The sequence below is a fragment of the Grammomys surdaster genome, unplaced genomic scaffold, assembly GCF_004785775.1.
Source record: "Grammomys surdaster isolate TR1022 unplaced genomic scaffold, NIH_TR_1.0 363, whole genome shotgun sequence".
In the NCBI taxonomy this organism is placed as follows: domain Eukaryota; kingdom Metazoa; phylum Chordata; class Mammalia; order Rodentia; family Muridae; genus Grammomys; species Grammomys surdaster.
In genome coordinates this window covers 9,289,055-9,311,106 of record NW_021604782.1, presented here as the reverse complement: position 1 = coordinate 9,311,106, position 22,052 = coordinate 9,289,055, and the positions used below count along the sequence as shown (strand labels likewise).

The window sequence follows — 22,052 nt, the reverse complement described above, 5'->3', positions numbered from 1 at the left end:
ATGAGTAAAGAAAAATAATTACTTCAAATAATATTGACTGCTTCAGTTTTTCTGCTGGTGTACAGTCAGATTCGACAGGAATCTTTCATCTAAATTAGACAGTAAAGTCAAACTTCATACCAATTATACAAATGGAGGAATTATTTTTTAAGAAACTCTTAAAAGGAGTCACTTTAAGAAACATTCTTAACGTACATGGATTTAAAAATATATCAGCCCTCCTTCCCGGTGGTAGTACACACATTTAATCCCAGCACTCAAGAGGCAGAGGCAGGCGGATCTCTGACTTCAAGGCCAGTCTGGTTTACAGAGTAGTTCCAGGAAAGCCACGACTACACAGAGAAAACCTGTCTTGAAAACCAAAAAGTATCAGTCTCATTGCTATGGACTATCTAAATGGACCTGTTATTTTTCGGTGTATATTTGCATGTGTGTTTGGCTAGTTGGTTGGAGGGATTTTTTGTCTTGTTTTGTTTCGTTTTTTTTTAATGTCTACACCCAGTCCTCAAGTATGGCCAGCAAGTTCTTTACCTTTGAGCTAGACACCCAGCCTTTTTTTTTTTTTTTATGTTGACACTTCTGAAACTTGAGACCTTTCTATTTCATCTTTTTCTTGACTAGCTGGGATTGTTGGCTTTTATCGTTATGCCCAGTTTATTTGTTCCTTAATTATAGCACATTATGCAGGAGCTGGTCACCAGTTATAATTACATAGGACATTATAGATGAGGAAAGAAATACTAGTATTTCTGAACTATTCTCCCAAGTTGTAGGTTTCATGCCTGTATTTTACATGTGTCACTCCATTTTATCTCCACAACAACTCTTTTTTAAAATGATTTGTTTATTTTTATTTCGTGTGCATTGGTGTTTTGTCTGCATGTTTGTCTGTGAGAGGGTGTTAGATCTCTTCAAATTTGAGTTGCAGACAGTTGTGAGCTGCCATATGGGTGCTGGGAATTGAACCTTTGACTGTTATAAGTATACAGTGCAGTGCACATTCTCATTAAGTACATTCATATGTTTTTAGCTATCCACTCCTATCTGAATCACCATTCCAGCTTCCAAGTTGGAAGTGTCCTGTTAAGCAATCACACTCCATATTTCTGTGAACTTTAGTCTGGTAGCTAACTGTTCTACCTTTACTTACTAGTTTATCTATAATAGCCTTTGAAACAATCATTAGGTTCAGTTTATTGATGATACTCACACTCAGGAAGATAGTTCATTCAAAAGGATGTACAAATGAGAAAGGCATACAGTCTAAGCACAGTTCTGTTTCCTTGAAGAATCACTGATTGCTTTCATCTTGTGACTCTGTAATGGACCACACCATGTTAGTTATTATAACACTATATAGCACTACTTGCAAACACAGCATTAGTAAATATTTATTATCTCGTGCTTTTCATCAGGGATGTAGAGGTGGCTCAACTGGGTGATCTCTGAGTATGTTTCCTAAGGCTGTGGTCAAAATGCCAGACAAAGGAGTACCAGAGAATATAGCTCAGTGGAAGAACTTGTACTTAGCATGTGGAAAACCCTGGTTTCAGTTCTTGGCACATACTGCTGTTTCTATGATATCCTAAGGGTTACAGAGAGGACATGTCCTTGCAGTATGAGAGAATAGCCAGGATGTAAATATTTGAAGATAAAATAGGGGCCATCTCAGAGATTGGCTATCCCTTACACATTCTAAAACCTTGAGAAGTATAGAAATTGTATAATTTTAGGCTATAGCAAGTAAGCCAGCGCTGGGTATGTAGCTTTGTTATTACTTGTGTTAATTACTAGTGCCAGTAGTTTGAGGATAATAATCATTTTGAAAAAATACCTACATTTGTTATTTTTAGTTTTGCCTTTATATACTTTTCACCATCTCCAGTTGAGTATGTATCAGTCTTGACTGGCAATTCAGAAGACATTGTTGGGGATATAAAGTACTCTAGAGATTTGATAACAGTCAAAGCTCATCCTTGACTTGTGGGGCTAATGTAGTTGACATTCTGTTATTTTCACAGTCCTTCTGTTACAATGGATGATCTGAAGAACCTGTTCACAGAAGCTGGATGCTCAGTGAAGGCTTTTAAGTTCTTTCAGTAAGTCCTTGCTTACAAAAAGTAATTAACATTTTATTTAACATGGATTGCTGTTTGCTTGTTTGTTTTTTAAAGTAGTTAAGCAAAGCCCAAAGGAGGGGAAGGTTTAAATGCAACATTGATTCTAAGTATTATGTATTTTGTTGTTTTTAGGAAAGACCGTAAAATGGCTCTCATTCAGTTAGGATCTGTGGAAGAAGCAATCCAGGCCCTTATTGAGCTTCACAATCATGATCTTGGAGAAAATCACCACCTCAGAGTTTCCTTCTCAAAATCCACCATCTGATCTTTCTGTGAAATTTTCTCCTTATACTGGACCATAATTTCTGTAAAATCTTCAGGCACAGACTGAAGCAGCTCAAGACCAATTCTGCCTCTTTCACAAAAGTAACTCTTTGGGAGTTTGGTTGATATTCAAGTACATTCAAAATAAGAGATATTCCCTTTTTTCCTCTCATTTTCTCCAGCAGAGTATGATCAAAAGTTTGCTTTGCCTTTGTATTGTGGTTTCTATGAAAATAACTTTCAGGAAAAAAAAAATCAGGAAAATATTTTTTAAATAGTTTAATTCCCTAAATTAGATTTCAAAAGGACAGAGTTTCTTTGTGTTTGGGTCCAGATCAGCCTTACATGACATTTCTAAACTCCTTTGTACTTTGAGAAATTTAAACATACAGACTTTTACAATTTCTTGATGTAATTTAAATCACCTACAACCAAGTTTTTTTAACTTTATGATTCAGAAGTTTCCCTGTAGAAAATGACATTCATTCATTTATAAAAATTATACCAGATATTTACATCTATTAATAGTTATTATACATGACCACATGGAGTTATTGAAAACAGGTTTATAAACATTCATGCTTTCTTTGAGATTTCTTTTTTCCCCACTGTATTACACTCCTTTGAATAATGCATGTCATTTCTTTTTAAGACTATTTGGAAAAGCAAAGTGTTGCAATTGTCCCCAGGGAAATAGAAGTGAAATTCAGCCTGGATCTATTACAATATTGGCATAATTAGTCATTTTAGAAAAAAATCATGTTTTAAATTTCAAAATGACATTTGTCTAATAATATAATGTGATCTTGGAAAATTTTAAAAGAAAAATAATCCTACTTTTTTATAATTGTTTTCAGAAAAAAAGAAGTTTACAGTCTTAAGGAAAAATATTCAGGTCTATCATATGGTTTGACAGATTTTTTAAAAGTTATTTTTGGTAAGGTCTTCTTTTAGAAAAAAAATCTCAAGGGTTTTTGTACCACTATAATCTCTAATACTCAGAATTACTGTGTATTTACTTAATTTCTTATTATGTGCCTTATTATGTGCTTAAGATATAATAGATTAGAATTTTATCTAAATATCTAGAAAGATAAATTGTGGGCTTGGTGAGCATTCTGTTATTTCTTTCCCTGTCTTGGATTTTAAGGGTTTGGTTGTTTTTGTTTTGTTTTTCTTTTTTCATTGCAATTTTAAGTGGTTTTCAATAAGTAATAGTTTCTATTAAGATTTTTGGTGCTTTGGGATAGTGGTGGGATAGAGAAGGGTGAGTGGTTTGGGAATACATAACTCAGTGTGCACCTGTAGGCCTCTATATTGTGACTGCTGGTTGCCACCAGCCGTCAGTGAAGTCGGAGCTGTAAAACTGCAGCCTCGGATCTGTATCTGTCTAACCTTTACTGCCCGTTAGAATTTGTCTCAGGATTACTTGATTCTTTCTCAGAACTCAAGTGAGAACTTGATTTTGTTAATGCAACTTCATTACAGATAGCCCACTTATTTGGAGTATTAGAGAGTGGGTTATTTTTTTATATTCTGACCCTCTTACTTTTTTGGTTGAATGTAAAAGTACATATTAATGTTGCTTCAATGATTGTGTCATGTAAAATTATTTCTTTTAATATGAAACTGCTTTTGTTAATTATTTCTTCAATGCTTGATTGGTTTTTAAAATACAGAATTTGTCAGAGGGATCAATTTTGTCCACCCTTTCTCACTTTTAATAATCTCAGAGTGGATCATCTCATCTTTTTAAAAGTATCTCAGTCTTTACTTTCAGCCATTAATTTGAATGTTTTTTTTTTCTTTAAGAAAGGAAGAAAATTTTTATAGAAGCTGAAAGAGATAATTATAGATTGGTTAAAGTCAAATCAGAATTCCCTCAATACAAAGCAACTGTTGGTAGGCTAGGCAGGGAAATGCTAAATCGGGACATTTCAGATGGATCACCCTTCATGTTGGCTGAATAGTTGGGTGTGATGATTTTCCAGTGGGTGTTTTCCCATTTACATTTGAGGTGTATTTTCACACGAACACTGAATAAAGGAGGGAAAAAAAATTAGGACTGTCTCCCCAAATTTGCTTTTTTTTTTTCCTCACACAGATATCACATTAATTTTCAGTAGCATTTTAAATTGGATTGCTTCCTTTATTTTGAGTTGGGAACTGCTGTGTAATTTATTAATTTGTGGCACTCATAACATCCAGCGTAAGTGTAGCAAAGGTTATTAAGAACAGAAGGGAAATCATACTGGTGTTGAATGTAATTCTGAAGTAAGGATGGCCTTTAAATACAAGAAATAACATTGAAATCCTTTTCAGGGATTTGTGTAGATACGTGTGCATGTGTATGTGTGTGTATAAGTAAGTGTATATACATACATATACTCTTTTAATGTTATATATACATATGCACATTACGTACATTTTAATTTATTGACAAAATTAACAATGATTTGGAAACATAGGATATGCTTGTTTAAAAAAGCATGTTTGAAGCCATCAGATTGTGTCTAAAATTAGCTGTAGTGTATGGATGCTGTCCATATTTGAGCTCTTTTCTGTTTGAATTATAGAGGTCTACAATATTTGTGTTGGTATAAATTTAAATATCAAGGTGGTGGAAAAATTTGATCTGTGTATTTTTATGTTGGCACGTGCTTATTCAGTATCTTTTAAGCAGTGGTTTATTTGTGCTGTTGATCTGTGATGATACCTTGCTGAGTTAATTTACTTTATTTTTCACTTTTCAAGGTATCCTAACTTTTACAAAGCATATATATTCAGGACTTAAGAAAATAGCAGTACACATTTAATAATAGCATTGTATATCAAGATGTTTTACTTTGGGATGTGGATGTGTTTTGTTACAGATGAGAATATACAAATCAAGCATTCTCTTAATTGACAGTTTGTTAGAATTTCAGGATTACCTGGTATCCCCATAGAATGTCATGAGATCTTTGGGACTAAATACTAGAAGCAGCTCTTTGTAGCATGTTTGCACTGAATGTTTTAGAGTCACGGTTGCTGTCTTTTTAATTCCTTCTTTGTCTTTTCCTACTGTGGTGATTAAGGGTCCTGTTGCGGTATTGGAATTAGCCCTTTTGATCCAGGCACACAGCTGCAATTGAAGCACTGGAGGAAGCTGTTGGTTGTGACTTTAAAACCCAGCCTGGACCGCACAGACCATGCTCCGTGCTAGTCTTGCTATTATGGAAGACCCTGTGCCCTCCCTTCCCCCAGTTAATCTACTGTCAACTTTAAAGTCTTCATATCATCAGGCAGAGCACTTACTTGAGTATATTATCGTCCAATTCCTCATCTTAGTCCCATTAAATATTTTTGGATAAAAAAATGGCAAACTCAGAAATAATGATCTTTTGTGCCTCAGTGAATCTACTTGTAGACACCAAGCTTATCTCTTAGAAGAAAATCCAGTGTGTACTGCTATTTTTAGAACCAAAAAGCATGACTCTGATCGGAGCATTTTTCTCAGCCTTTCCTTTGTCTTGATCTATTGTCAATGCGAATAAAACTGCCAGACTTAAAATACTCACAATTGTGCTAAAACAAACACTGTTTAGATTGTACATAACTTTGCAGTGTAACTCAGCTGTCTCTTTAAGGATTGTGTTAGGTATAAGACTGTTTGCAGTCCTTTTTCAGAGCAAATTTTAACAGGTACTTGTGAATTGTTTGAAAAATAGAAAATTACAGAAATCTTAATTTGGGGTGGGGACTTAAAGGGAAAAAACAAAACAGGACCAAAGTTTATGTGCCTTCTTCAGTAGTCTTAATTGACTTTTTCTTCCTATTTAAGACTAAGGTAGCATTGGTATTTTGGTTTTCAGGAAATATCTACTATATAGATGAAGGGACTATTGTCCCACAAACTGGTCATACAAGCAAATAGTTATAACTGAGTAAAAAGTCAGTTACACTTTGCCTTCAGCACATCATGCAGAGCATTGTACCAATTCAAGAGCGTAACTGCTCCCAGTCTTGATAGTAGTCACCTTAGCTTTCACAGCTTGTCAGGGACCTCGGTGTTGATAGCAGTCATAACTGAAAGCTGCTTATGGCAAACTTCACTTAACACTGTCAGCAGAGTTTTATTGTTATGTTCTTTGTAGTAGTTGTAAGAACAGGTCTTTTAGGTAGGAGGTTTTGGTTTTGTGTCATTAAGACTATCATACTGTAGTCTTTTTTGTTTCTTGGTTGTCATTTGTTTGTTTGTTTGTTTGTTCCTTACTACTCATTGTTACCCAGATCTTTAGAAACACATCCCATACCTAGTAAGTACTAATTACAAAGATTGCTGACCACACCAAGTTTTACATTGAAATTTCACCTCATTGCTCTGACCAAAGACTGCTTGTTCTGGTTTTGACTCATTCATTGGTGAAGCATTTTCCCTGAGCTCTTTTCTGAAAGATCCTATGCAGAGCGGCCTTGACTTTTCATTTCCTATTGGTGAATAGACTGCTTAGAGAAAATTGGAGTTTACTATGAACAGAGTAGCAGCAAGGATAGATGGTTATTTTCAGTACTGTATTTTGAGTGTGTGGGGGGGAATATAGCACAGCTAGAAGCTTCTAACAGTGTCTTGTGTTTTACATGGTCTGTTCATAAAATTCCCTTTTTCTGTTTGTAAGAATGTTCATCTAACAGAAGAAAATGCTGTAAATATTTGTAACAACTTTTTTTTTTAAACCAGGCCAAAAGAAAAAAAAAAGGTTTTCGGGAACAAGTTAACATACAAAATGGTTTTATATAAAACAGCGATTGTCTTGTATATTTTGATAAGCAGCAGTACCAGATTTCATTTGTAATACAGTTTGTGGTATTGGAAGAAAAGGATTCTGTGATTGTCTAAGTGAATTATGTTATAAATGCAAAGAGGAGAAAATATTAAAAACATATTTTCTAACTGTGTAGTGCATGGTTAATTCAGGCTTCTGTACACTACAATATCGATTCCATTTCCCTTTGGTTTGTATATTTGATAACTGTTCCTTGGAATCTCAGTCTCTTTTCCTAACACATACAGCATTGTAGCATGCCTTTTAATAAATGTCATGGCATCTGTACTCTCTTAAGATTTTTCTGTGTTCTTGTCTGTACTTTGGGTCTCTCTGTCTTACCTGTAATCCCAATGATGTCATATTTTCTTTTTTTCCCCATAGCCATCCATCTCAAGTTGTCATACCGGATAGCAGATACTTTAACAACTTTAAACACTGAAGTTTAAAGAAAAAAAGCCAAAGTCATCTGTTCTTTGGGTATAATTCTCATTTTAAGGAGCAGAGCACATCCCTGTTCTTCAAACACACTGCTTTGTCAGACATCCTCCAGTGCACATACAAATCAGTGTGCTCAAAGACCTCTTCCCTCCCTCCCCCCTCTCCCTGCTGGCTTTGTATACAGGGAGGCATGGAGTATACGACCTTCAGTGAGTTGAAGTCCTTTTGAGTTCAAGAAGGTTAACAGTTACCAGCCGGCTTCACTCCAGACAAACACTGGAGTTCACAGAATAGTCATGTCTGTTTTACTCAAAACTCTCTAGGAAGTGGGGATTTATCCTTAACACATTAGATAATTGTATAACACTGCTCATCCCTGTCAGCTTACCCGTAGGATCTATTATTTACTTAAATATTACTAAATAAGTATTTCAGCCAAAAATGGCAGAAGAAAAAGATAACCCAATAACCAAATGGAGTTTTGATCAGTTTGCTTAATTAAAATGCTTATACACAGCAGAAGGCCTAGGGTTATTACCAGGAACCATGCCAGTTTTTAACATGAGAGGACTAAGAGACCATACTTCAATTTTCAGTTGATTGCAGTTTTCTTCACCTTTACTCCTGCTGCATGTAGGCACTACAATTTTATATTCCCAAGCATTATTAACAGCATGATCATGGAAGTCTACAGTGCTGAGGGCACAGGGTGGGTGGGGCTTATTTTTTTTCTTTAAACCAGCAAGTCCAACTTAAAAAGACACTGGGTATCTTTTAATGACAACAGCATACTGGGAGCATTTTGCTGAAGACTAAAAAAAAATTAAGCTGACTGTATAGTTTGGCAAACCCGGCCCTTTAAAAAGTTCATTCCGGGCTGGGGAGATGGCTCAATGGTTAAGAGCACTGACTGCTCTTCCAGAGGTTCTGAGTTCAAATCCCAGCAACCACATGGTGGCTCACAACCATCCATAATGAGATTCGATGCCCTCTTCTGGTGTGTCTGAAGACAGCTACAGTGTACTCATAAGTAAAATAAATAAATCTTTAAAAAATAAAATAAAAAAAAATAAGTTCATTCCTTGCAAGTTGTAGGGCCTAAAAATTCAAGTTGTTTTTCAACTTCCAGTGGGAATTTGATACCATTTCTCTTGGTGTGCAGTTTTTCTTCTGGTACTGCCTTTCTTGGTGTGTAGATTTTGTGGTCTTTGTGTGCCTTCCTGTGGTCTTCTCTTCCTTTGTGTCTGTCTTAACTTTACAGGGCAAGCAAGCTTGGTGTAGTGACACATGCCTGTAGCCCCAGTCCTGTAGAAGTAGAGGATCACTTGGGTTCCACACGGAGATGCTGTTACAAAACAGCAGACCAGGCATACAGGCCTGCCTATACCATCTCACCTTGCTTTATCTACATAAAGGCCTTGTCTCTAAATATAGTGTGAGATGTTGTGAGTTAAACTTCCACATGGGAGTTGGAGTGAGGGGTACACAGTTCAGCCCACAGCACTATGGGATAGGAATTACTAGGCACCATATACTGCTTATGAAAACAGTTGAGTTACATGCTGGGAAAGTAGACATTAAAGGCATGTGATGTGACTTTTGGGAGAATATAGTATAGTGGCCATAAAGACCATCTGATTCTAAAACATACCTTTGAATTTCTGCCTTTTAAGTTACAAAGCTGAATGGTGTGGTTGCTGTTCTGCCAAAATATATACTGCTGAAGCTGCCATGCAGCTAGTCATGTGGCAGTACATATTTTGTAGTAATAATGTACTTCTGCTGTAGACATAAGCCATTTGAAACCATTGATTATTACTTGGACAGGTATTATTTGAAGAACAAATAATAGAAAAAGAGGACACAAGGGGTGTGTGTCTGTGTGTGAGAGAGAGAGAGAGAGGTTGATTGATTGATGGATTGATTTTGAAACAGGTTTTCTCTAGCCCTGGCTGACCTGGAACTCACTCTAGACCAGGCTGGCCTCAAACTCAGAGATCTGCTTGCCTGCCTATGTCTCCTGAGTGCTGAGATTAAAGGTATGTGCCACCATTGCCCAACCAAAACATGTTTTTTGAAACAAGGTCTCATGCCCAGGCTAGTTTCTAACTCTATATAGTGGTGGGATTAAAGGCACACACCACCACTGCCTGGCTTCTAGGTCTAGTTGTTAATCCTCAGTGTGTTGGTAATTGGATGGTGCTACTGGGTAAGACAGATGGTTAAAAGGACGAAAGCTACCTTGTGTCTGTTTTAGAGGGTTTTTTTCTCAAGACATTCCTACATCATGCCTTTTTTCTATTGTCTTGAAATGAATGGGAATTTGTCTTTTTAAATTTCTCTCTCTCTCTTTTTTTTTTGTTTGTTTTGTTTTTTTCGAGACAGGGTTTCTCTGTATAGTCTTGGCTGTCCTGGAACTCACTCTGTAGACCAGGCTAGCCTCGAACTCTTGAACTCAGAAATCCGCCTGCCTCTGCCTTCCAAGTGATAAAGGTGTGCGCTACCACCGCCCGGCTTTAAATTTCTATCATAGCAATTAAAGTGATAAAATTAATGGTTTCGGCTGGGCAGTGGTGGTGCACGCCTTTAATCCCAGCACTTGGGAGGCAGAGGCAGGTGGATTTCTGAGTTCAAGGTCAGCCTGGTCTACAGAGTGAGTTCCAGGACAGCCAGGACTACACAGAGAAACCTTGTCTCAAAAAAACTACAAAACAAAAAAAAATTTAATGGTTTCATGAAAGTTAACTCCATTTCTGAACCATTGGGTTTCAGCATAGAATTCACAACTAGTCTAAAGAAATAGAAAAAGAATGACTGAAATTCTGTGAAGAGGTGGTAATAGTTCTTTTGGAAGAAATTGTCTTGTTAGATTTAAGTCAGCACCTGTGTCTTTGTTCTTGGCCTAAGATTATGGAATTTTCAGAATTCTTGATCTTGGCAGAATACAAATTTCAAGTTGTAATCTGTTTATAGAGACTGTCCTTAACCAAAAGAAAGCTGATGTTGAGTATCTGAATGTTAGCAAATGTACACTTTAGAATAAAATGGAGATAAAGGGATAATAGGATAAAAAATGGGGCTGTAGAGTGATACAAATGATTACATAGAAGAGTCTCACAGATGAGATGCCAATCTAAAGAAGCTGTACAGAACTTAGAGGATGTGTTTGCATCAGGTTCAGAAATAGGACCTTGGAGTTACCTTGACAAAGGAAGAGATTGAGAGGCATACGAGGAGGGTTTCTGGTGTCTGATTAACAGTTTATATCTCACGTCTGTACTGGTTGCTCAGAAGTGATGCCTTTCTGATAACACATCTTTGTATATGTCGGATTTTTATTTCTGCATCATACTTCAATGAGGTTTTAAGAAATTATTATATCAAGCCAAAGGTGTTGCTGGATCAGAAGAGTACCCTATCCATTGACACTGTCTTAGGAAGAACTCAAAATGCCATGGACTAAGTTTACTGGGAAATTCTTCCTATATGTGTGTATTTCAAGTTTCACTAACAGAAGACCTCATTTCAAGTAAAATGATCTTCTGAATGGTTTTATACCCAGCTAGATTCAGAAGTGTTACATTTCAGTGCATATTAGCTTTGTATTTGCAACTCTAAGCTTGATCTGGTGAGTTGTTCTCAAACCAAATGTAGTTCTAGCTAGAGAAACCAAGCAGACTACCTAATTCTAGCATCCCAAGATTAAGAAGCTTAATTAAACTTGTCACTAGTAATCTTAAACACATAATATGATAAAGCCCCATGTACCCAGTGTACCCAGTATCTAACTGCAGTTACTTAGCTGTGCTGATAATCAAATGTAGGGCCTTATGCATCCTAGGCAAGTATTCTACTGCTGAACTATACCCCCAGCTTTCTCTTATTTATGTTCATTTGGATATGCTGAGGTTTGAACCAATGTCAACATGTTTGGTAGGCAAGTTCTTGACTGCTGAAATACATAACTCAGTCTCTCATCTCTGATCATCAACAATCACTGCTGGCCAGTGTGGTTTCATTTCTCTCCCTTTTTTACCCACCTCCAGGGTCATTGTTAAACCATTCAGTCCATATTAAAGTGTGGTTGTCAATACCACAGCTTTTCTTTCCATTATTTGTGTTTTGTTTGTTGAATTGAGCTCTTGTAAAAAGCTTTCACTCCAGTATCTTCTGAAAATTAGTTTCTTACCTTCTCTGCTTCTCTTCTTCCTTTTTTGTCTGGCAGGAATTCTTGATAGATGACAGTGTATTCTGTCTTGTGACAGCAGTAACTATTGATAATCATTTCCTAGCTCCATTAATCTTTAGGAACTACAAATTAGTAAAACTGCGGTGTTGAGGAATAAACCCATGCACGACCTCGCACGCACCTGATGAATGCTCTACCACTGGATTACATCCCCAGCCCTCAAAGCTCCAATTCTATTGCTTGCTTGCATGTATTAATTGGATTGGTTCTGTATAAGAGGATTGTCTCAGTACCATGTATTTGGTATTCTGAGATACAGTTCTAGTAACAAATTCCTGGAGGGTTTTCCCCTCTCCTTTGTAAATTATTTTGGATTCTTCAAATGACCTTTAAAATAAAAAAAAAAAAAACAACTTGTGTTCCTTTGAAATTTTTCCAATATTTGTGATAGCAAAGGGTTGTATAATGGGCCGTGCGGTGGTGGTGCACTCCTTTAATCCCAGCACTTGGGAGGCAGAGGCAGGCGGATTTCTGAGTTCGAGGCCAGCCTGGTCTACAGAGTGAGTTCCAGGACAGCCAGGACTACACAGAGAAACCCTGTCTCGAAAAAACGAAAAACAAAAACAAAAAAAGAGTTGTATAATGAAACCTTGTTTCTCTCACTCAGCTAAAGCAATTCATAGCTGTTGTTTTATGTACCTGACACTCCTTTCCCCTTACTAGGAGAAGCAGGGTCTCTTGCAGAAGACCTGCACATAGTGGATATCTGTTGATACACAGTTACTTGCCATGCGCTTTGAGTAAGTACTTCTGGTCGAATCCTCTCTTCTTTTCCTTGTCAACCACCAGTCACTACCTCTGAAGCCAGAGAAGCCATGGGTTTTTCTAAATAATAAGACTAGTGTGACCCTGTGAAGTTGGGCTCAGCAGTGAAAGGCAGACATCTGAATGGACACTCAGAAAAGGAAACAGAGGTTGTATCTCAGCCTACCATGATACCTCCTCTTATCTTTTGCGAGTTTGGTAAACAACGACAAAGCAGAAGCATTTTTTGAGAGTATGCAGACCCCCAGATCCAGGTCCTCACTACAACTATTGGTTCTAACCTCTGTATTTTTCTCACATGATGTTTCCCAAAGACATCGCAGGTTTTCCAGACCTGGACACTCCCAAGGATGTGAGAGTATTCTGCATATTGTTTGTTAGGGCTGTCATAACAATGTCACAAACTTAAGATAGTAGTTGACTGGGGTATAATCATGGCCCTGGGTTCTCTCCTCAGCACAAACAAGGTGGAGAAGTTCATATCCTATGTTTTTGAGACTGCCAATCTGAGATCAAGGTGCCAGTGGGGTTAATTTCTTCTGAGATCTTTTCTATTTACTTTCAGGAGAAGTGAGGATTTGGGGAAATTGGTTCACACCGTGCTCAGGCTTTGTTGAAGCCTGAGGCCTCAAAAACAGGCATGTGTTAAATCCCTTGCCAGCAGAAACACTTCCACAAGACCTCTGGAAATGGTTTGTTTTGTTTTGTTTTTGTTTTGTTTTGTTTTTCCAGACAGGGTTTCTCTGTGTAGCCTTCGCTGTCTTGGAACTCACTCTGTAGACCAGGCTGGCCTCGGAACTCAGAAATCCACCTGCCTCTGCCTCCCAAGTGCTGGGATTAAAGGCGTGCGCCACCACTGCCCAGCCAAAGCAAACTCTTGATATAGGAGTAGCAATGGTAACGCAAAGCTGCCATCAGGGTGTGGGGAGGTTAGAAGATGAAAAATTGCTAAGAGTAGACATCAAGGGAAAAGGAATTCTTACCAAGGACAGGCCATACCAACAGTGGGAAATGAGGGATTGAATCAAATATCGAGGACGTTCCCATCCATTAATATGAAATTCTAGTTGAAGATCCTTGCTAAGAGTGAAATTAAAATTTAAAAAAAAAAAAAACATTACTTCTGAGGGAATCATAATAAAATTAGATGACTTGGCAGAAACAGAGGAGGCCAGAAAGGGATAACATTGAAAGTGTAAAAGAAACCAGATCTAAGCCGGGCGGTGGTGGCGCACGCCTTTAATCCCAGCACTTGGGAGGCAGAGGCAGGTGGATTTCTGAGTTCAAGGCCAGCCTGGTCTACAGAGTGAGTTCCAGGACAGCGAAGGCTACACAGAGAAACCCTGTCTCGAAAAACCAAAAACAAACAAACAAACAAAAGAAACCAGGTCTAGGGCTGGAGAAACGGCTCAGTGGTTAAAAGCACTGAAAGCCAAGTGATGGCTCACAACTCTTAATCTCAGCATCCAGGAAGCTGGGTAAGAAGGTTGTCCGTTTTGAGACTAGCCTGAGCTACATAGTTCTGGCCAACCTTTGCTACAAAATGAGACCTTGTCCTAACTACAAAATAAAAACTAACAACCAACCAACAATCTTGTATCTAACAAAACTGTGGTTCAAAATAAGAGGAATATGAAGACTTTCCAAGCAAAACAAACCCATGACTTTGATGCTGGCAGAACTGCCTTAGAAGAAATATTAAAGGCAAGTGACCTCTTATCTTTCTTGCATGTAAGAACACTGGCCAGCACTTCAGCACTTCCCTTGAGGGCTGTTGTAAATTGTGAAATCAACAAGAAAAAATAATGCAAGAGCATGACATTGGCTATAAGAAGCACATGTGTTAATACCAGGTCTGGAAGGATGCCAAGCAGGCCACCCTGTCCCACATCTCTAGGAACATGTACGTTGGGTAGATCAAGTTGTTTTTTAAGTCACTATGCATGTCATGAATTACCGAACAAGAACTCTGAGTATTGACTTACGTGTTACAAGTTTTTGCAAGCAGGAAACTCCACAAATAATGGTGCCAGCAAGACTATATATGGTTCAGCAGCTTCACTAGATATAATGTGAATAAACGACTTTATTGCTTAAGATTCTGTTAAAGGGTCTTGTTGGCTGCCTCTAGAGGGTTTGTAGCCACCACTTCAGGTGAAGAGTCCAGCTGGGAAAGCTATCTGTAGTTGTGACTTTTCTCATTGCTCTAAGAAAATACTGAACAAAACAATCTTCATACACGCACACCCAAAAACCATTAGGGCTTATTTTGGGTCACAGTTTGAGGTGATAAGCAGTGCTATACAGACTCCCTTTTTGGCTAGTGTAGGAGAAGTTATTATTGTCACATAGTCAGGTCTTCAGCATCCACACTTTATTTGTCTCCTCTTCCTGTTTTACTACTTCATACTTAACATTGGGCTAAGGAAGATTGCACACGGCAGCCCCAGTTCTTGCACATTCAAGGAAAGAGAGGGCAGAGTCACAGAGTCACAGTGCTCTGGTTCATGGGAAAGCAGAGGATCTTTAAACCCCTATTAGCCAGCTTTCTGTTACTGTAACAAATACCTGACATAAGTCAACTTTAAATACAGGAAATGTTTGTTTATGCTGATAGTTTTGGAGGTATCCACCCATGATCAAGTGATGCCTTTGCTTTGTGGTCTGTGGTTCGACAGCATGTTGTGGCAGGAAACCGCAGACAATGGAGCAGATCTACTCACCATAGATCACTGGGAAGCAAAAAGAGGAAGGGGCTATAATTCCTCTGCTCTCCAAGGGAATGGCTCCCAATGGCCTGTGACCTCCTGATGGGCCCCAACACTTAAAAGTTTCTACACTTTATTGCCAAATTGGGTACCAGTCCTCTATCCCATAGGCCTTTTGGGGACAAGGAAATCCAAATCTTATCAGATATACTGACTAGAATTACATTATATGGCCATGTAGCTGCAAGAGAAGCCAGGAGCATACATGGAGCTCCACTTGCCATGTTAGAAATAAAGGGGAAAGAAGAGTATAAAGGGCCGGGCGGTGGTGGCGCACGCCTTTAATCCCAGCACTTGGGAGGCAGAGGCAGGCGGATTTCTGAGTTCAAGGCCAGCCTGGTCTATAGAGTGAGTTCCAGGACAGCCAGGGCTACACAAAGAAACCCTGTCTCAAAAAACCAAACCAAAAAAAAAAAAAAAAAAAAAAGAAGAAGAAGAAGAAGAAGACTATAAAGGGCTGCCAGGTAGACTCACCCAAAGTGACTTACTTTCGCAAGGAGTTGTAGACTGAATAACAGAGAGTGGACTATTTGTCTCAAACCTGAACACAGACCATCTACCTCCACAGTGTGGTTACAGACCCCGAGTCACATCTTCCTGATGCATTTTCCTGCTGTCTTCCAGTGGTTCAGGTTCTCCTTCTCCTCTACTCAGAGACCTCGTTCAATCCAATCTATAAATCCCATCATTTAGGTATTGCAGAGAAAGACGATAATGTGTTTGGTATTGCCGGGGTGCCGGGGTGCCGGGGAAGACTCCTTGCATTGGTAGCACTAATATCGATCTGGTAATCAGGATCTTATACCAGGGGCCTTGCTCAGCCTTCTGCACTTTGTCTTCCACTCTTGTCACCTTTCTGCTTTCTGTCACATGAAGGTAAAAACCCTCACCAAACCTAGCACCTTGATTTGGAACTTCCTGCTTTCCTGAACTATGAGAAAATGAAACATCTGCATTGCCCAGGTCAGACAGACCTTTCCTTATGCACCGTCCATAAGCTCCTGTGGATTGACCTACCAGTCTTGAAAACATGCTCGGGCCTCTCCCACCTTAAAGCATAACCCTCCAGGCTCGATTGCTGACTTCCTTGTTCCCTGTTGCTCTCTTTCCTCTTCATAAGCCAAGCTCTGGGGAAAAAAAATGTCTTTGTTTTTCCATCTTTTTCATTGAAGCCTCCTACTTTGTGTATGGATGTGTGTGCATATGGAGGCCAGAAGAGGATGTCAAGAGTCTTCCTTGCCGGGCGGTGGTGGCGCACGCCTTTAATCCCAGCACTTGGGAAGCAGAGGCAGGCGGATTTCTGAGTTCAAGGCAAGCCTGGTCTACAGAGTGAGTTCCAGGACAGCCAGGGCTATACAGAGAAACCCTGTGGCCACCACTGCCCGGCCACAGCAAGCACTCTTATCCACTGAACCATTTCCTTGGTCCTTTTAAAAAAAAAAGTGCTATAGTATAATGATTCAAAAATCAAAATTTGCTTTAAAATTAAAACCTGCAATTGCCTTAAAACAGCACTTACCTTTCATTTGCAGCAGCAGCCATATGGCACCAAGCCGTTCACATGAGCAACATCCCCTGACTGTCATCTATATGCCCAGTGCCACCTGGTTGTGCAGCACGTGCTAATGAGCTAGCTCTCTTCCCACACCAGCCACATACCTGCCAGCCTAGTGTCTTACATTCAAATCTCTGTATTTTATGTTAGGGGAAAAAAGAGTTTTCAAAATACAATCAAACTGTTTCCTTGGTGTTCTGAGAGTTGACTGTGGAATCTGCTGACCCTCTGGCTAAGTATCCCTTAGCCCAGTAATAAACATTCAGAGAAGTGGTTAATTCCCCCTTTGTTAGATAAAACATTTATTTACCCAGCCAGCCTTTCTGTGTTGACCCTATTAACATCTCCGGCACTATGGATAGTTAGAATGTAAACAAAGTCTTGCAATTCTGGCGTCAGAATGGCAAGTGACCTTTTTGAAATTTCCAGCTGTGGAAATGTCACTGTTTCTCTTTTCATTTGTGACTAAAAATGAATGTCATCAGCCAGAGTCTCTTTGTCTTCTGACTACCAACAACTGTATAAAGAACACAGCTACAAGTATTTTTTTACAGAGACTCTAGACCTATTTCAAGGGAGGTGATCTTTTGTTTAAGGTACAGTGGAGATGACACCAGGGAGATGTGGCCTTGGTGTGACCATTACAGTCACACCCCAGATACTGTTAGATTGAAAAGTATCCTGATTGCAAACTTGAGAAGTGCTTGGCCATGGATGCCTTTGTTCAGCACACTGAGAAGTAGCTAAAGAGTTATGGAAGTTCTTGATGAAAAACTCAAATAAGACATGGCACCCGGGTCCTGGCTAGTGGGAGGAAGATAAGTAAGCAGGCTCTCACAAGGTATTAGAACGGGGCTTACTGAACCTCAGAAAGGGAAGATTCTCTGGTGGAGTCTTCAGAGGGTCTTAAAGAATCTACATAATGCTGTTCTAACAGATGACTGTGGCTTACCACCAACGAAAGCTCATTTCTGTGTGTGCGCCCTCCACTTTGTATTAGTACTATGTAATTAACATCCATGGTCTCCAAAGCCTCCTGAACAGGGAGCAGAACAGTGACTGTTTGGGGTAGTGCTTGGATAGTTTTGAGACAGAATCCTCACTATGCAGCCCAAGTCTGCCTCGAACTTTCTGTCTCAGATTTCTGAATGCTGAAATGACAATCATGTGCTACCACTGCTGGCAAGCTTCTTAAACACCTGGCTTTTAAAATATCTTTTCTAAAAAGTGTCACGTGTCTCCAGGCTCAGAATGCACTGGACTGCTAGGGAGGCTGGGAAGGTGTTTCCTGGGCAACTATCTCCAGATGATAAGTTGGAATTCTCCTGAAAGGGACGTGGGTAGGAAGGACACTGAATACAGGTCCTGATTCTGGGTGTGGGGAAGGTTTGAGGAGCAGAAGTGAATAGCTGCTAGATCAGTTGTTGGGTGGTAGTTGCATCTCGAGGGTATTTAGAATGCTGTGAAGACTGTTAATACAGTGTCAGGCTAAGATCTTAGTGTCAGGTTCAAGGGAAACTCCACTTTCCCAAACTCCAAAACCTGGATTTTAGGAGGATTTCTGACAGTTAAATAAAAATCAGCGTTTCTCAGGAACTTGTGAAGCCAGTTCCTCCCTACCAAAAGGAGCCATTTCTCGTACTCCGGTAGAAGGGACATATGGCTCCCTGAGGCACCTATCAACCTATCAAAGCCCGTGTTGGCCTCTAGGCCCCCTCAGCATCACAAGGACCTGCTGCACATTTCAAAGTCTATGCTGGACTAGATCCTAGTCCTTCTCACCCTAAGTCCCACCAGTTTGTGGACTTTGCTCCCCAGATGGCATTCTCTTCCTAACCGTGGATGGTCATATCCTCAGTTTATACAAGTAGGACTTCATCTTCTGGAACGGGGGAATTGCTAGAAAGGAGTAATGGAACTTTTGTTTATTTTTTAATAACCGCACAAACCCCTGTAAGAATTTGGGAAGACTCACTGAGCTGTCCTGAGCCTATACTGGAGTCTCTGAATCTCTATCTCTGTCTTTCTGTCTCTGTCTCTGTCCGTGTGCACATATGTGTTTATTTATGTCCTCTCTCTCTCCCTCTCTCCCAACCTCCCTCCTTCCCTCCCTTTCCCCCACCCCATGTCTGTCTGTCTGTCTGTGCTATGATAGCATGGTGGTTGAGAACATCTGGGCTTGTGTCTTCCAAGCTCTCCATGAACCTTTGGAAAGGTTATTTTGCCTCCCTGTCGCTTTCCCATCTGGAAGTTAGGACTGTAGTAGGTACCATACAGTTGTTCTGCAGGCATGAGTTAAGTTACAGAAGGTACTTAGGAAAGAGCATGGCGTAGAGAAAATACTAGGTGACTTTAATACTTATTATTTCCTCATTGTCAGCCTTCTTAGTCTCAGCCCTTGAGATCAGAGGTGCAGCTGATAGCAACATTAGAAGCCCTGTCTTGTTAGAAACATTATAGAATGGTCTGTCAGCTGGTGTGTGGTGTGATTGGTATCAACTGGTCGCAAATATCACTAGTGCTCCACGGAGGACCATTGCGCTGCTGCCCAGGTGTGAGTCCCTGACTGTCCCACCTTCCACCGGCTCACGGTGTCCTTGGGAGATGGCTTCACACAGAGCACAGACTGATTAGGCCAGGACAGAGGTGTCTATGATGGTGGGACTAGGGGCAGTGGAGATGCCTGATTTCTTTTTTAAACTGTAGCATACATAGATAGATGTAAGGCTCTTTTTGACATGACCAGTTAATCTGGGATGAGTGTTTGCAGTCAAAACACAGGACCCCTCCTTGTGCTTGAACTCCAGATAAACAGTACTTTATTCAAACAAAATAAATAGGTTAGACTACTGGAGGACTCACAAGGCTGCTGGCGTCATCCAGCTTCCCTGCTACAGCTCGAAGACCTCACCCGGAGCTTGGCCTCACCCTCCAGGAGCTCTGGGTTGGTCTGACTTAGTTTCCTTCCAGTTCACATTATCTGTCTGAATGTGCCAATGGCCAGCAAAACTGAACCAGGCCAAAGTGTGTCACTGCTCTGGTACCAAGTTCTCCTCACAAACTACCATCCAAGGCACTGGAACCGTCTCCTCCAGCAGTAGCGTCTGTATCCCGCCCCGTCAGTAGAACTCAGTGTGCTTCTGAGCACAGTCTGGCAGACCTTCCCTGTATTTGCAGCCTGTGTCAAGAGCAAACAAAACCTGCTATAAACTGGAAAATGCTCTTCCCCAAATACAAAATAGAAAGATATATGGAAATTCTGACTTGTACAAGACTGGAAGTTGGCAGACTATTGAGGATGATGAAATTTAATTATCACTACACATGTCTGGGTGTTCTGTTGAGAAGGCAGTGACGTCTGGACGGGCAAAAATCATAAATCATACAAGGGTATGCACATAGCCCATAAAATCTGTTTTTCTTGTATTTCTTTCAACAAAATTACATTGGTACACTAAACATATTTACATAATTCGTGTTCTATTGGCAGCAACTACCCAAAAAGTATAAGTTGGCCAATCTTTTCTGTAAATTACCAGATAATTTTAAAAATGATGTTTTTGTGAGCCATTGTGTTCTATCAAAGTCAGTCAACTCTACCCTTGGGACATGAACCACCTACAGACAGCATATAAATGAATAAGCTATAGTCAATTTCACACACAAAAATAGATAGCCAGACTCGGCCTGTGGGATTACAAATAAATTGTGATTAGGGTCAGTGAGATGCTTTGGTAGATAAAGGCTCCTGTGTTTAGCTTGATGTCTTTTTTTTTTTTTTTTTTCGAGACAGGGTTTCTCTGTGTAGCCCTGGCTGTCCTGGAACTCACTCTGTAGACCAGGCTGGCCTCGAACTCAGAAATCTGCCTGCCTCTGCCTCCCAAGTGCTGGGATTAAAGACATGCTCCACCACTGCCCGGCCAGCTTGATGTCTTGAGGTCTGTCCCCAGCACCCACATGGAGGAAGAGGGAAATGACTCTCCCAAGTTGCACTCTGATTGTACACAAACACACATGTGCACACGATAAAAGTAATAAAGTTGAAATGAAATGATTGTAGTCACAGAATGTAAAATTTAAATATAGTAAAGATTTAAATTAAAGTAAAAAAAAAAATGAGGGCCAGGAATATAGCTCAAAATTTTGTATACCATTCAGTAGGTTCAATCTCCAGCTCTGTAAATTATTGACTAAATTAAGATTTACAAATCAAACTTATTTGCATAGATTTTCCCATACATTGTCTTCTAAAATATTCAAGTCTATTAAAATTAAACCTAAAACATAAATTGTGGTTCCTGAATATCAACTTTTTAAAGCCAAATTATGTAAATAAAGCTGAGTTAATTTTGTAAATATTTCATTAAAATCTTACTAAAAACTTTTCTAAACATAGACCTATTCAGAATTGTCATCGTAATATTCATTTATTTGTTCATGTAGAGCAATATCATTGGTTCCTGAGAGTGAAATCCAGGCCATCTTGTCACAATTTAAGAGTTATAAGAACTGTTGGATTTTCAGTGTCGCCAAATGTTCCTCACCAGGCTCATGAACAATATTTGCAAATACTATGCAAATTTGTGCATGCTTCTGGAGCCACAGATTGGAGCAGGAAAAGCAAGAAAATGGATAACCCTTCCATCAAGCCAAAGCCTGTTTCGTCAGTCCTGCTGAGTCAGGGGAGGATTGAGCAGCTTAAATGCCCATTCTCTTTCCTGCGGCTTGTAGCTCCGCCCTCCGACGCTGGCATTGGTCCAGGGAGAAACTTTCCAGCTCCTGGAAGCTGATGCGCCCCCACCCCCTCCCAGGTTGTTTCAAGCACTGGGATGCAAGAAATGTGGAGAAATGGTTCCGGGCTCAAAGCTTGTGAGTATATGTAATTTTACTAATGCTGAGAAAAAGATGCCAAGGGACAAGACTTGTGTTTTTAAGATGGGGGGGGGGGCTTACTATGTAGCTCAGGCTGGCCTTTAGCTCCTAGCCTTCTCACCTCAGTGTACTGAGTGCTGGGATTATGGGTGTGTACCATCAGATGCACACAAATTCTCTTTGAGCTTACATTCATAGCCTCTCTCTCTCTCT

At 39.7% G+C, this 22,052-nt stretch overlaps 1 protein-coding gene across 7 annotated transcripts in view; it reads left to right on the top strand.

Annotated features, from left to right (window-relative positions):
- Positions 1 to 7,486, top strand: part of Ptbp3 (polypyrimidine tract binding protein 3) — an 82,631-nt gene extending 75,145 nt beyond the window's left edge. For all 7 annotated transcript variants that reach the window (XM_028779878.1, XM_028779879.1, XM_028779876.1 and 4 more), the window contains 2 exons: positions 2,022 to 2,099; positions 2,253 to 7,486. In XM_028779878.1, the coding sequence (XP_028635711.1) occupies positions 2,022 to 2,099; positions 2,253 to 2,385 (211 nt within the window). In that variant the 3' untranslated portion in view covers positions 2,386 to 7,486. The remainder of the gene's footprint in view (positions 1 to 2,021; positions 2,100 to 2,252) is intronic.
- Positions 7,487 to 22,052: the final 14,566 nt, after the last annotated feature.